The 15,751-nt window shown below is 41.8% G+C and overlaps 1 protein-coding gene across 4 annotated transcripts in view; it reads left to right on the forward strand.

The window, feature by feature from the left end:
- Positions 1-15,751, forward strand: part of KIAA1210 (KIAA1210 ortholog) — a 130,710-nt gene that overhangs the window by 64,553 nt on the left and 50,406 nt on the right. For all 4 annotated transcript variants that reach the window (XM_077285196.1, XM_077285198.1, XM_077285195.1 and 1 more), the window contains exon 2: positions 3,078-3,154. In XM_077285196.1, coding sequence (XP_077141311.1) covers positions 3,088-3,154 — 67 coding nt within the window. In that variant the 5' untranslated portion in view covers positions 3,078-3,087. The remainder of the gene's footprint in view (positions 1-3,077; positions 3,155-15,751) is intronic.

Below are 15,751 nucleotides of genomic sequence, written 5' to 3' on the forward strand. Positions count from 1 at the left end.
TTCCCTGTATGCAATTGCAGCGCCCCAGAGTCCTGGTCGTTGCAGTAATGTCGCTCTGCCACTAAGGGGAGTGATGTTACGTCTGACTGCACTAAAGGAGTTCACCTGACCAGGTAACACTCTCACTACACTTCACACTCCGGCCACCAGGGGGAGTGGTTCTATCTAGTAGGCCACTCCTCACACTCTGGTAAAACTGGGGGTTGGACAGGAAGACAGGGAGAAGTAACTGGGAAGAGCCAGAGGGAGGACCTGTCAGGGATGGGATCCTGACAGATTCCTAAGAAAGGACAAGAAACGAGGTTTATTGTGCTAAGTGAGAAAACAGGAATACAGCAAAGAGGCTATAGGACCAGAAGGAGTCGTGCTGTAAGATCGAGGCAACATCCTTCTGAGGCGCAAACAGTCGGTGGCTGGAACGCCGAGAAAGTAAGAGACTTTAAGCATTACTTCAAACCACGGCAGGGCAGCCAATTATAGGTTGGCTGTCTCACTTAAACACCTAAGCAGACAACGGAGGCAGCTGTGGGAGAGGGGCGACTCTAGAGTCCCGGAAGAACTCCAGGCCTACCCCGTCATACGGGTGCGTCCTAGCCATATCATCTGGGGGACGGAGAGAATGAACATCAGAGACAGACAGAATAAGTTGTGAGGACTATCCTGGGGTGCTCAGCAGGGAAGGACTACAACACACAGGCGCTAGAAGGTAGACACTGATTCCCACCTGAAAAGGGAACTCCGGATGTGCCGTTGGACCGGCCGGTCTCAGCCAGCCCTGTTAACAGTGCCCTGGATTGGGTACCTCCAAACCTTCAGTAAAAAGGTAAAGAGACTGCAACCTGGTGTCCCTGTTATTTACTGTGACCTGCACCGCACCACTACAACATCATCACCACCCACACCTTTCATTGGGCTCCCCTCAGCAGGGTCACGGACCGGGTCTAGCCACCGTGACAACCCCAGAGCAGAGACCTAAGAGGCCCGGTACCGGGTACCCCTCGGCCCTGCGGCAGTGGGGGCGCTACACAATCAACTCCCAGTCATTGGCCAGCTTGTCAGCATGTCCCAAATCGCCAAATCAACCTGTTTAGCAGGAAGGACTGTAATTAATCTTCAATACAACTGTTTCACATGTGAAACACCGCACTCATGTATGATTGCACTTAACTCCTGAACAATCGGTGTCATTAGTGATGAGTGAACATAGTATCTTATCCGAGCATGCTTGGGTGTTAGCCGATCATCTGGGAGTGCTCGTATATTAGTTATGTTCGAGTCTCTGTGGCTGTTACAGCCTTAACACATGTGGGGATTGCCTGTTTGTTACACAATCCCTACATGTGTTGAGGTTGTCCAACAGCTGCAAATCATGCAGCCGCAAATACTCGAACATAATATACGAGAACTCCCAGATGCTCGGATAACACCCCAGCGTTCTCGGATTAGACGCTATCTGAGCGCATTCACTCTGAACTAAGTGTAATCACTTGCCCATTATAATGCTTTAGGCAGAATACAATGGCTTGCAAAAGTATTCACCCCATTGGTATTTTGGCATTTTTCATGTTTTACTACCTCACAACCTGGGATTTCACTGTTTGGTGTGTTTTTTTTGTTTTTATGGTTTGCATCAGTTCATTTAAAGACCATGTTTACAACTGTGAACATTTGGCTTTCTTGTTATTGTGAAACCAACAACAAATAGGACAAAATAACTGAACTTCAGTGTGAATAACTATTCACCCTCGTAAAGTCAGTACTTTGTGGAGCCTCCTTTTGTGGCAATTATAGATGAAAGTCACTTTGGATCAGTCTCTTATGCGCTTTCCACATATTGCCAATGGTATTTTTGTGAATTTCTCAAGGCAAAAGGTTTCCCCTTATACCACGAGTGTTGCTTTAGCAGTATGCTTTGGGTCATTGTCTTGCTGGAAGATGAAACACCGTCCCAGTCTCCAATCAATAACCGAATGAAACAGGTTTTGTACAAGAATATTCCTGTATTTCGCACCATCCATCTTCCCCCTCAGCTTGGACCATTTTTCCTGTTCCTGCAGCCGAAAAACATTCCCACAGCAGGATGCTGCCACCACCATGTTTCAGTGTGGGTATGGTGTTCTTGGGGTGAAGAGCAGTGTAGGTTTGACATGGCATTTACTTTGGTGCCAAAAATTTACATTTTGGTCTCCTCTGACCGCAGCACCTTCCTCCATACATTTGAGGAGTCTCCCACATATCTTTTGCCAAACTCAACATGAGCCTTACAATTTTTGTGTGTAAGTAAAAGCTTTTTTTCTGCCCACTCTTCCATAATTCCACTTCTAAGGAGTATATGGCTTATTGTGGTTGAATGGACAGATACCCCAGACTCCACTTGGGAACTCTGCAGCTCCTTAAGGGTTACCTTTTTGGTCTCTGTGCTCTGTGATAATGGATTTGATGGTGCTCAGTGGGATAATCAGAGATTGGGATATTTTTTTTTCTAACCCAACCCTGACTTGTACTTCTCAGAAACTTTGTCCCTGACTTGTTTGGAGATCTAAGTACTTTTTGGACCCTTCAATGGTTGGGTGTTGCAATATATATACAAAAAACAAAAAAAAACACTATAGACTGTAGCTCCTACAGTTTTAAGTTTTATATTATATTTTGTTTTCACAAATTGAAAGAAAAAAAAAAAGACCCACATATACTAGTGTGGTTTAACAGGAAATTGGTGCAAGTTATATCTTTTTTTTTCGCACAAATCAATTTAGACTACAAATATAAGATAAACGTGTGAAAAAAAGTGTCTAGAACAGGATACCGTATGTATTTTTTATTAATCTAAAATCGATTTATTACTGGTGCATGCCAGTTTTTAGGTGTAAAGTAATGAAGTAATGGCCTAAAGTGCGCTAAGAGTTGACCTAAGCGTCAAAATTGAAGCTGAGTGCACCAAGTCTTACACCTAGCATGCGCCACTGTGATAAACTCACAAATCTTGCAACTGCCAGGTTTAAGTTTTTTTGCTCTTTCCTTTTTAGACCTCATTAGTAACTGTCAATGCCTCCAATGCCTCTTTTTCTTTTTAATAGTGATGCAATTATGGCAGCGAATACTTCAGAAGGAACACGGACTGTAGAAGCAGAAGAGACCCATGAAGAATGTTCTGGTAAGATTTATTTATTTTTTTGAGATACATTCTTGTGGCTTTTTGACCATTTAACGGTTACAACCAATTCTAGGTCCTGCCACATACAGTGTATAACATTCTCTGGCAGGCAAAGCAGCATTTAAGATAGTCTGACTTACCGTGAGTATAACAATTTCATGCTGGTATCCATCCTTTGTGTGTGTCTACGCAGCGCTATACTCAAGCCATTAGAAATATATGTGGCAGTTTTCCTAACTAGTATGCCGAAAGTATTTACATAGCGTGATTTAAACACCGCCTTATAGAATGATCAAGCATTTCAACATTATCTTGATCAAGGATCCTATCATTATTCAGTCACTTTAAAGAAAAAAAAAAAACTTTCTAAGATGTCATAGAGGGGACCAACAAAAGGGCAAATGTCCTGTTGTGACCTGTCTCGACTTTTTGGTGCAAATTGTTGCATTTTGTTTCATCATTGTTCTTTAAAAAAACTTTTGCATTGTACTGAAAAAAGCAATATTGTTTCATTGGTAGAAGAGGGCATTGCTTAGTTAGACAATGGCATGGCCAACAAAGAGGAGGTTCAAAATTAGACAAGTTTTTAATCCAGTACATGACACTGTGATAAATTTGGCACATTTTTAGACTGTATAGTATGTTTTCAATGTCGAACTATAAGACAGTATGAGTAAATCTGCTACAAAAGTTCCCAAAATGTGAGTTTGGAAGGCTGAAAAAATGAAGCTGTATTGTCAACTTTAACCCCTTAATGACCAGGGGTATTTCAGTTTTTTGCTCCCCTTCTTCCCAGAGCCATAACTTTTTTTTTTTTTTTTATATATATATATATATATTTGAGTCAATATGTGTTGTGAATTCTGTTCTCGAACTCCCTCCGGTGGTTATGAATGGTACTTCGGCGAGTTCTGTCCATGGACTCCCTCTGGTTGCTGTGAGTGGAGCTGCTGGTTCTGAGGTTCTGTCCTCAGCTGACCTCGTTTAGTCCTAGGCTGGCTGCTCTATTTAACTCCACTTAGATCGTTACCTGATGCCAGCTGTCAATGTCCTAGTACTGGTTCAGTTTGCTCTTGGATCTTTCAGATGACCTGTCTACTCCAGCAAAAGCTAAGTCCCTGCTAGCTTATTTGTTTACCACTGTTTTTTTGTCCAGCTTGCTATCATGATTCTGCCTGGCTAGCTGGAAGCTCTGGGATGCAGAGTGGCACCTCCACGCCGTGAGTCGGTGTGGGGTCTCTTTTGCGCACACTGCGTGGTTTTTTGGTAGTTTTTTATGCTGACCGCAAAGATACCTTTTCTATCCTCAAGTCTGTTTAGTTAAGTCTGGCCTCCTTTGCTGAAACCTATTTCATTCCTGTGTTTGTGACTTCCATCTTAACTCAGTCAATACGTGTGGGGGGCTGCCTATTTCTTTGGGGAATTTCTCTGAGGCAAGTTAGGCCTTATTTTCTATCTTTAGGGGTAGTTAGCTCTTAGGCTGTGAAGAGGCGTCTAGGCAGAGTCAGGTACGCTCCACGGCTATTTCTAGTTGTTGTGATAGGTTTAGGGGTTGCGGTCAGCAAAGCTCCCACTTCCCAGAGCTTGTCCTGTATTACTAGTTTGCTCATCAGGTCATTCCTAGTGCTCCTAACCACCAGGTCATCATAACAGTATGGCCATGTGAGGGCTTGTTTTTTGCTACACCAGTTGTACTTTTGAACGACACAATGTACTGGAAAGCGTGGGAAGAAAAATTCCAAGTGTGGTGACATTGCAAAAAAAGTGCAATTCCACAGTGTTTTTCCAATACCCGTAGCGTCTCCATTTTTTGTTATCTGTGGTTGGGTGACTGCTCATATTTTGCAAGCTGACGTTTTTAATTATACTATTTTGGTGCAGATACGATCTTTTGATCGCCCAATATTGAATTTTTGTACAATGTTGCGGCAACCAAAAAACCCGTAATTCTGGCGTTTTTACTTTTTTCTCATTATGCCGGTCACGGTTCACGGGGAGGATACCTTTATCATCCCCACCAGTCACACCAATTTGTCATGAACCAGGATTGTTTGGTTGCCCCTGGTTCTTTCTGTAGGGGATTTATCTATATTCCACTTCCCAGTTCTGGTTTGGAACTTGCAGCTCTCTGACGCCCCCTTACCCTCAGGTCAGACCGGGTACTGCACCTAGGATAATTAGTCGCCAGAAAGGCTGCCTTACTCTCTACTGGCTAATGGGCACACTGCAGCGAGGGCGATATAACTACTCCCATTCAGGTGGGAACAATAATTATCAATGCCGCCAGTCACTACAAAGCCTCCCAAACGCACAGGACGAATCCGCTGCCACCAGCTCCGATTTCTTAATTATTAACGGGTCTGGAGCCAACCCAGATTAGTAGCCTAATTCACTTCAGAGGATGTGACAGTTCGTTATAGAGCAAGGAGAGACAAAGCTAGTAATTTTATATTTTACTCCAAAAAAAGGTAGGCAGTGTTTACAGAAGTATAAAAAGGTATTATAAAGAAGACAAGTATCATATGTACAGTACAATTACAAATAAAATGGGATTAAAGTTGAAAAAACACTTACATTTCATTCAGATCATTTCATCTTCTGGCGGACCATGCGCTCAGGGGTCACATCAAGATGCAGCACACATCTGTATAGCAGCTAGACCCCAGACAAGACACGTGAAGACTGCTGCTTCACTCACTTATTTCCTAGCCTAAAACCAAGGCACTCCCCCTTTGGTGACCTCACTTAGAGCCTGAATCCTCCACTTTTCTTAGTTATGGCAACCATTTTTATGCCTAGCTCACTGTATGAACCTCGTATATGAAAGACACAATGATCAGGATGTGCACCACATCAGGGGGATTCTTTTAAGTGTAAACACTGTGTAGTTACACAGCCCGCTTACAGAGAAACCCTCTCCTTGCACTCGTTGGGTTTAGCTTCTAGTGGTTTGTGAGTTCTAGATCTCTCGTTGGACATCAGGAATATATAATCCTTACATCTCTAGTCCTGATCGATGCCAATACATATAACCTTAAAAGAACAATAGAAGCCCATGCTTTCTGTACCAGTTTTAACCTGTATCAGGTGGGAGGGGGGAATGAGCATTGTAGGGAGACTTGTCTGCCGCAGCACGGAGCCATATAAATTCTTGAGGGAGGGGGGATATGAGGGGTTCAGGATTACACACACAGGCAGAGGGAGAGTGTGGCTCAGAATTCCAGCCTTGTGTTGGCAGGAAGAGGAAGCTGCAGCTGAGAGCTCTGTACGTGTAAGTGAAGTAATCTGAATTTTCCTATTTCCTGACAACGCCGTTTAGCAATTGGGTTAATTATTTTTTATATTGATCGGGCGATTCTGAGCTCGGTGATAGCAAATTTGTGTATATCTGTTTTTTTCTTTTCTCTCTCTTATTTTAAATGGGGCAAAATGAGGGTGATTTGAACTTTTTATATTTTTTTATATTTTAAAAATTTTTTTAAAAGCTTTTTACATGCTTCAATAGTCTCCTCCATGGTAGACTAGAAGCTACACTACTTTGATCACTTGTGCTACACACAGGCGATGATCAGATCGCCTGTGTGTAGCAGAAATACTCACTTGCTATGAGCACCGACCTCCAGGCAGTGCTCATAGCAGTCTGGCTATGACAACCGTAGAGGTCTGCTGGAACCAATCGGTAACTCACAATCATGTGACTGGGTCACTGATGGGCGGCATAAAGGACGTGCTAAGCGGTAAAAACGAGTTAAATGCCGCTGTCAGAAATTGACAGCGGCATTTTTCTAGTTAACTGCCACAGGTGGATTCACCCGCAGCTGTTGTGGGCACGTCAGCTGTGTAGATTAGCTGACATGTGCCTGGAAAGGTGTGGGCTCAGCACTGGATCCCGCACCAAATGGGGGAGTTTGACGTGGGCGTATTTTTATGCCCATGAGATTAGTCTTCTACTTACCAGCCACCGTCGTCAGCTCTTCCAGGCAATACTCTGGTCCAATGCCACTGTCTTCTGACCACAACGTCTGCCTAACCAGAAATCAGAGGTATCAGTCACAAGCTCTCAATGTAAGTATGAGATCCTCGTTCTGGCTCTTATAGACTTACATTAAGCTGTGACTTCCGGATTGCCCAGTAAACCCTGGAGTGATCCGGCAGGTCACAAACAGCTGGAGACCGACTGGAGTAGTGCCAATAAAGAATGAAGATGACGGATGAGATGAAGTGCAGGGAACTAATATTAATAGCACCACTTCAGCACTGCTATAGTAGGGAAAAAAAGGCTGGAGCGGTGCTTTAATTTTTAGCCAGTCAGTATTGCCAAGAGTTTTTCTTCAGTGAACCTGCAAATGTCCCCTCCTACCTACTAGTAGTAGTAGCTTTTAGTACCCACTGGTCTGATCAGGGATTCTGTCATTGGTAGAGTTTGAGTTCCTGTAGACCAGTGGTCCCCAACCTTTCTGACCTTGAGAGCCACATTCAGCTTAGAGAGAGGGTCACGAGCCACATCCAGCTCCCACCCCCTTCAAAGTACTGTCAACCAAATCCCCTATTACCGGTATAATGATAACCAAAGCTTTTTCACAGAAATCAATCCAAAGCAGTAAACTGAGATCCATGGGTTCCCACAATACCCCCATTCAGTATTCTCCCATCAAGGACTCCCAAAACACTGTCACATACAGCTTTGAGCATCTCCTCTAACAGGTAGTACCATCTTCTAGTGTACCATACCTAAAACATCTGTAAACCCCTAAGACCAGTAAGTGTGCATCCAGATCTGCACTTCTGTGCAGGGATACTCACAAAAGTCACCATTTTGAGATGTGCTCTTCATGCCAGTTTGCAAGACATCGAGCTAATGCACCAAGTGGGCAGACAGTTGTGAGCCACAATTCATGGGACCGCGAGCCACATGTGGCTCCCGAGCTATAGGTTGGGGACCCCTGCTGTTGACGGTCTAGATTTTGCTTAGGATTAATGGGAGTCCCAGCTGGTGCAGTAAAACTTTGTAACCTCAGACATCTAGGAAACTTTTGATAATGTTGCCCATGTGATGTATCTTTCAGTACTTTGGAAACTAGAACAAATTGTCAGGATTGGTTTTTGGTGGTCCGAATTGGGTTTTGTTCAATGGTTTAGTGTAATTTCTAATTAGATTTTTCTGTTTATAGTTATAACAAAAGGCACATTTATTGCGCAGCAGTCACTGAACGTAAATACAGATTTTTGTTAGTAACCTGCTTATCATGTAATTTGCATATCGAACCGCTGACTCTCATATTGCATATGATGCCAGGAAATATCTGAATTGGTCATTTTTACAAATTCTTTGTAATAATTAGGAAAATGTAAGTTTCTACTTTTTTGCAGCAGTAGTGTTCACTTAAAGGGTAGTGATCATCAGAATATCACCTATGGTTTAAATCAGGTTTTTGGAACAAGTTTAATAAAATAAAAAGGTTTGATAAGATATGGAAAAAAAAGAACAATCTGTATTAAAAGTAAAAAATAGAAATCTTACAATTTTTCACTATGATCACTGTGGCTTTCTTAAAACTTGAATGTTCTGTAGTTTCAGGAAAGAAAACATGTACAGTATGTAGCCACAATGGTCAGATCCCAACTCTGTTTTGAAATGTCTGAGCTTGTGCACAAGTCATTATGAAGAGAGAGGAGCAGAGTCAGCTCTAACCTCACCTATTGTGATTCCGGGATACTATGCGATCAACTGTGTATAGGTATTACCTGTCATTGTAATTTTTCTTCTGATAAGAAGCCTGCTGAAAACTCTTCCTAAAATGACAGGAAGTAGAAGTCTAAAATGGCCACTTTGGCCAGTGTGAAATTTGAAAGATTACTACTAATTTTGCATTTTAATAAAGATAGTGATATGGAAAAACATTTTCATTTTTTTAATACGTGTAGCCAAAAATACCATTTTAAATAATTTGTTATGATATATCTTTCCTTCAAAGGTTGCCTAAATTTTAGATGATCGAACAGCTGATTCCTAGGTTTTGAGAACTGATCGATATTGGTTTCACGCTATAATTATATTAGTTAATTCTGATGTAATATGTTCTCATAGCTACAGTAGCATGTAAAAGTTTAACCACTCCTGGTCAAAATTATTATTATTGTGAACAGTTAAGCAAATTTAAGATGAAATGGTCTCTAAAAGGGCTACAGTTAAGATGACACATTTCCTTTGTATTTTAGGCAAAATATATATAATTATCCTACACACACTTCAAAATATAAAAATATATATTATATAATTTTCATGTTTACACTTAAAAAATATATAGAAAGAAAAATGGAAATTTTGTGTGCTCAGATAACTGACCACGCTTTCAGACCTTTAATTAACCTGTTAGGGTTATGGCTTGTTCACTATCATCCATTGGAAAGATCAGTTGATCCAAATTTCTCAGCTTTATAAAGACCCAGCCTCCTCTAACATTGTGCCAAAAAACGTCAGCCATGTGTTCTTCTAAGCAGCTGCCTATCACTCTGAAAATGAAAATGGTGCAGGCCCATAAAAGCAGGAGAAGGCTATATATAAGATAGCAACTGTTTCCTCAGTTTAAAATGTAATTAAGAAATAGCAGTTAACAGAAACAGTGGAGGTGAAGATAAGGTCTGGAAGACTAAGCAAATTTTCAGTGAGAGCTGCTCGTAGGATTGCTAAAAATGCAAATCTGAACCCCGCTTGACTACAAAAGACCTTCTGAAAGATTTGGCAGACTCTGGAGTTGTGGTACATTGTTCAGGTGTTCAGAGACACCTGCGCAAATATGGCCTTAATTGAAGAGTCATCAGAAGAAAACCTCTACTTGCATCTTCACCATAAAATTCATTGTTAGAAATGTGCAAAAGACCATCTAAACAGGCCTGATGCATTTTGGAAGCAAGTCCTTTGGACCGATGAGGTTAAAATAGAACTCTTTAGAAACAATAATCAAAGGTATGTATGGAGAGAAAAACGGGCATGGAATTTCAAGAAAAGAGCATCTTGCCAAACATTCAGCATCAGGGTGGATCAATCATGCTTTGGGGTTGTGTTGCTGCCAGTGGCACTGAGAACATTTCACTGGTAGATGGAAGAATAGAGACAACAAAATTTCAACAAATTATTAATGTAAACATAACACCATCTGTAAAAAAAAGATTGAAGTTATAATTAGGATGGCTTCTACAAATGGATATTGATCCTAAATGCATGTCAAAATCCACAATAGACTACCTCCAAAAGGCGCAATCTGAAGGTTTTACAATAGCTGTAGGAGAGGGTAAGGAAAGGAAAAGCTGGTATTACGGTGAAACGCGCGTCAGGGACTCTCGTCCCGATAGTATGTCTATTCTAGAACCATGATGGAGTCCACATGTAATTGATCCGGTAACCATTTACATTCGCGCCATCACTGCTCAGCAAAGCAAGAATCATGCAGCTCTCCTGCATAACCGTGCTGGCTAACCTTAATGTCGGTCTGGCGGCTGTCAGTTAGACCGCACCTGCACCTGCTATAGTTATATGCGATCATGCATAATAGCCGCACACTAGTAGATGCGTCTAGCCTAGTGGAGTGAATAGCGGGCTGTGTGGCATCAGATCAGCGGTGTAGCTACATTGCACTGCATATAACTTGAACTGCCTCCTAATTTGACAGCCATTACATAGGGTGAGACCGCCTTTGCAGTTGTTATAATTAGAGATGAGCGAATATGTTTGGCTCCCTCCTTATTCGGCGAGCTATAGCGCTTACTGAATAAGCTGCAGGGGGAACCTGGATACCTAGATCGCTCCTGCTGATCAGTTGTTCGGCTCCGCAGCTGCATGTATCGCGGCTGTGTGACATTCACAGCACATGCATGGAGAGCCCAACAAACAGGCAACGCCATCACTCATGTTAGCCACGCACAATCAGATGTGGCTACATCAGTGGAGTGAATAGCGGCGCGTCTCATTAGATCAGTGGTGCGTGTGGCGGTCCCTAATCCATGGATCTACTATATATAGCATCTCAATGCCAGCACATGGTAGGTTGGGGAGAACCAGAACAAAGCGGGGATAATCATTGAACGCGCGGTAGGGAAACGCCCATTGTTAGCCTGTCTTGAAGCAGGTAGATTCAGAATTAACCCCCAAAAATTCCCAACAATAGCTATGCTGGGGAAAGTCTGGCAGAAAATATAGCAATGGAGGGGAGTAACTGAATTTACGAGATATACGCCAATGTGGTTTGATCCTAGATTGGCAGAGCTCATGAGATTGCGGGGTTTCAGTCAGTGGAGGCGCATTGGCATTTGGTTCGTGTCTCAGTTGCTTGATGGGGATGTTATCAAAACATTCGAGACACTTAGGACCGAGTTTTCTTTGCCCCAGAAGACCTTTTTTTCAGTACCTGCAGTTGAGACACGCCCTAAACTGTCAAAATGAGGGGTCGCGCGTGATTCTGCAGTCAGATAGCATGTTGAACCTTATTGGGCCTCGGAGGAGTACGAGGGGGTTCATTACCTTGATGTACAGGGGTCTGATGGATACCTTTTTATTGAATCATCCGTTAAGAATTAAGGAGAAATGGGTGGCGGACGTGGGCCCCTTGTCGGAGTCCCAGTGGGAGTCCATACTTCAATATATCCCCAGGGCTTCCCTAAGTGAGGCAAAGAGGGTGTCATAGCTATACCTGGTGTATAGGGTGTACAGGACTCCGGCATGGATGAGGAAGGCAGGACTGAGAGGTGACTCAGAATGTCCCAGGTGTGGTGAGGAAGGCGCTGATCTGCTACATATGATGTGGTCGTGTGCTCGCCTCCAACCCTTTTGGGTGAAGGTGCTTAACTTGATCCAGGAGGTGACTGGAGTAGATGTGGTGCGTAGCCCGCTGACTTGCCTTCTGGGCTGTATGGATGATATTGCTACGGATGAGTGTGGAAGGCTGACTATCGCAAGATTGCTGTATGCTGCGAGAAAGCTTATCGCAATGCATTGGTTGGATGAAAAACCGCCAGGAAAAAAGGAATTTATCAACAAGATAAATTTTATTGTCCTTATGGAAAGAAGCATATACAGTAAGAGAGGTCAGAATACAAAATTTGAAAATGTGTGGGGCGGATGGATGGATTACCCAGGTGTGGCGTCTGCTGAGTTACTGCAAAGTAGAATGGGTGTTGTGTAGTTGATTCTGGGGGGACTCCTACATGTACAGGTGTGTTTTTGTAAAGCTTGCTATCTTTTCTCAAGAGGTGATGTTGTCAGATGGTTGTATTGGATAACGGGCAAGAGATTGGGGGAGGGAGAGGGGGGTTGGTTAGGGGGTAAGGGTGATGTTTAGTAAAATGAAAATGTATTATCAGGTCAAGTATCTAATAAGATCAGTGGTGTGTCCACATTGCACTGCATATAATTAAAGCTGCCTCACATATTGACATCAAGCATATAGTTTGCTATATGGGCATGGGATCCAACTGCGGCTTATTTGTCCCTCTGATAACTGCTGAGCCACTAGTCAACACAGCTCCAAGAACTGTTAAAAAATTGAATCTTATGATAACAAATGTATTGACTAATGGAATATAAGAATAATTGATATCCACAAAAGATGTCTATAGGCTCTTGGCCTATAAATTATTTGGCAAGTGGCAAAGTTTTACACGAGGCTCAATTGTTCCTTGTAGTCATAAATAATTGAGCCTTGTGTAAAACTTTGCCAATTCCCAATATTATATTATATACTGTATATTATGGGAATTAATAACCTGACTTACAATTTACAAGGGACAATAGTCAGGGAACCCACTTCAATTTGCAATATACCATATTCTACATTTGACATTTACAACTGCCATAGCTGTGATCCAATATTCACCCTTAATGGATGTATGTGAATTTATAAGCATTTAAATTAATCCAAAATAAATGTTAAATTTTAATTACACATTCTTCCCCCTATCCTTACTCTCTCCTACAACTTGCTCTACTGGTGGTGTAGACTGTATAATGTCCAGTGACATCTGACAACATAAACACAGGTATTACAATAACCATCACAGTTCCCTGATCTGAACATCATTGAAAATCTGTGGCTAGACCTCATAATAGAAGTGCATGAAAGACAACCCAGGAATTACACAGAACTGGAAGAATAGATTTTCCAAGGACTAATGGATGAAAATCCCTCAAACAAGAATTGACTCTTGGTTGGCTGCAAAAAAAGTTTACAAACTGAGATATTTGCAAAAGGGGGTGCTACATAGGTACTTACCATGCAGGGTACCCACGTTTTTGCATCAGCACATTTTTCCTTTTTGTCATTTTTATGTAAAAAAATCATGTATTGCATGCATACATACAGTACAGACCAAAAGTTGGGACACCTTCTCATTTAAAGATTTTTCTGTACCTACCTACATACATACATGTGAAACCAGAAGTTTTAATACACTATATACAAATTCTCTTCAGAGAGGAAGAGGACTAGAACTCTAGTGCCACTTATTAGAAGCAGCCATCCTAACAGTCAATGTCGACCCTTTAACGAGCCTTGTCACATGACTTGGGATAAGAGCCAAGCCAGATCTCAATTTGCAGACACTGTGTTTTGGGGTACTGCCCCTCGTCATTGCAAAGTGGAGATCTGGTTTGGCTGATTGAGAGGCCTCTGACCGGGATCTTCCAATACTTCCCCGAAACAGTGTCTGCAAATTGAGATCTGGTTTGGCTCTTATCCTAAGTCATGTGACAAAGCTCATTAAAGGGTCGGCATTGACTGTTAGGATTGCTACTTCCAATAGGTGTCACTAGAGTTCTAGTCCTCTTCCTCTCTGAAGAGACAATTTGCATATTTCCCAGAGGAGCATTGCGGCTTTAAGTCTCCTCACCTTGACATGCTTAACATGTCACTCTCCGCAAGGAGAAACGATACTTCTTGGATCCTATACACTATATAAAAAGACACCTATGCATGTTTTTCTCAATATCTGACATGAAATTCGAATAAACATTTCCCATTTTAGGTCAATTAGGGTTGCCATAATTATTACTATTTTGCCAAATGCCAGAATGAGAGAGAATGCTTTAACCCCTTCATGACCCAGCCTATTTTGGCCTTAATGACCTTGCCGTTTTTTGCAATTCTGATCAGTGTCCCTTTATGAGGTAATAACTCAGGAACGCTTCAACGGATCCTAGCGATTCTGAGATTGTTTTTTCGTGACATATTGGGCTTCATGTTAGTGGTAAATTTAGGTCGATAATTTCTGAGTTTATTTGTGAAAAAAACAGAAAATTTCGCAATTTTCACATTTTTAATTTTTATTCTGTTAAACCAGAGAGTTATGTGACACAAAATAGTTAATAAATAACATTTCCCACATGTCTACTTTACATCAGCACAATTTTGGAAACAAATTTTTTTTTTGCTAGGAAGTTATAAGGGTTAAAATTTGACCAGTGATTTCTCATTTTTACAACAAAATTTTCAAAACCATTTTTTTTTAGGGACCACCTCACATTTGAAGTCAGTTTGAGGGTTCTATATGGCTGAAAATACCCAAAAGTGACACCATTCTAAAAACTGCACCCCTCAAGGTGCTCAAAACCACATTCAACAAGTTTATTAACCCTTCAGGTGTTTCACAGCAGCAGAAGCAACATGGAAGTAAAAAATGAACATTTAACTTTTTAGTCACAAAAATGATCTTTTAGCGAAAATTTTTTTATTTTCCCAAGGGTAAAAGGAGAAACTGGATTACGAACGTTGTTGTCCAATTTGTCCTGAGTATGCTGATACCTCATATGTGGGGGTAAACCACTGTTTGGGCGCACGGCAGGGCTCGGAAGGGAAGGAGCGCCATTTGACTTTTTCAATGAAAAATTGGCTCCAATCTTTAGCGGACACCATGTCACGTTTGGAGAGCCCCTGTGTGCCTAAACATTGGAGCTCCCCCACAAGTGACCCAATTTTGGAAACTAGACCCCCCAAGGAACTTATCTAGATGCATAGTGAGCACTTATAACCCCCAGGTGCTTCACTGAAGTTTATAACGCAGAGCCATGAAAATAAAAAATAATTTTTCTTTCCTCAAAAATGATTTTTAGCCCAGAATTTTTTATTTTCCCAAGGGTAATAGGAGAAATTGGACCCCAAAAGTTGTTGTCCAGTTTCTCCTGAGTACGCTGATACCCCATATGTGGGGGTAAACCACTGTTTTGGCACACATCAGGGTTCGGAAGGGAAGTAGTGACGTTTTGGAATGCAGACTTTGATGGAATGGTCTGCGGGCATCATGTTACGTTTGCAGAGCCCCTGATATGCCTAAACAGTAGAAACCCCCCACAAGTGACCCCATTTTGGAAACTAGACCCCCCAAGGAACTTATCTAGATGTGTGATGAGCACGTTCAACCCCCAAGTGCTTCACAGAAATTTACAACGCAGAGCCGTGAAAATAAAAAATCATTTTTCTTTCCTCAAAAAAGATGTTTTAGCAAGCAATTTTTTATTTTCACTAGAATAACAGGAGAAATTGGACCCCAATATTTGTTGCCCAGTTTGTTGTGAGTATGCTGGTACCCCATATGTGGGGGTAAACCACT

The sequence above is a fragment of the Ranitomeya variabilis genome, chromosome 2 (genome assembly GCF_051348905.1).
Source record: "Ranitomeya variabilis isolate aRanVar5 chromosome 2, aRanVar5.hap1, whole genome shotgun sequence".
Classification (NCBI taxonomy): Eukaryota; Metazoa; Chordata; class Amphibia; order Anura; family Dendrobatidae; genus Ranitomeya; species Ranitomeya variabilis.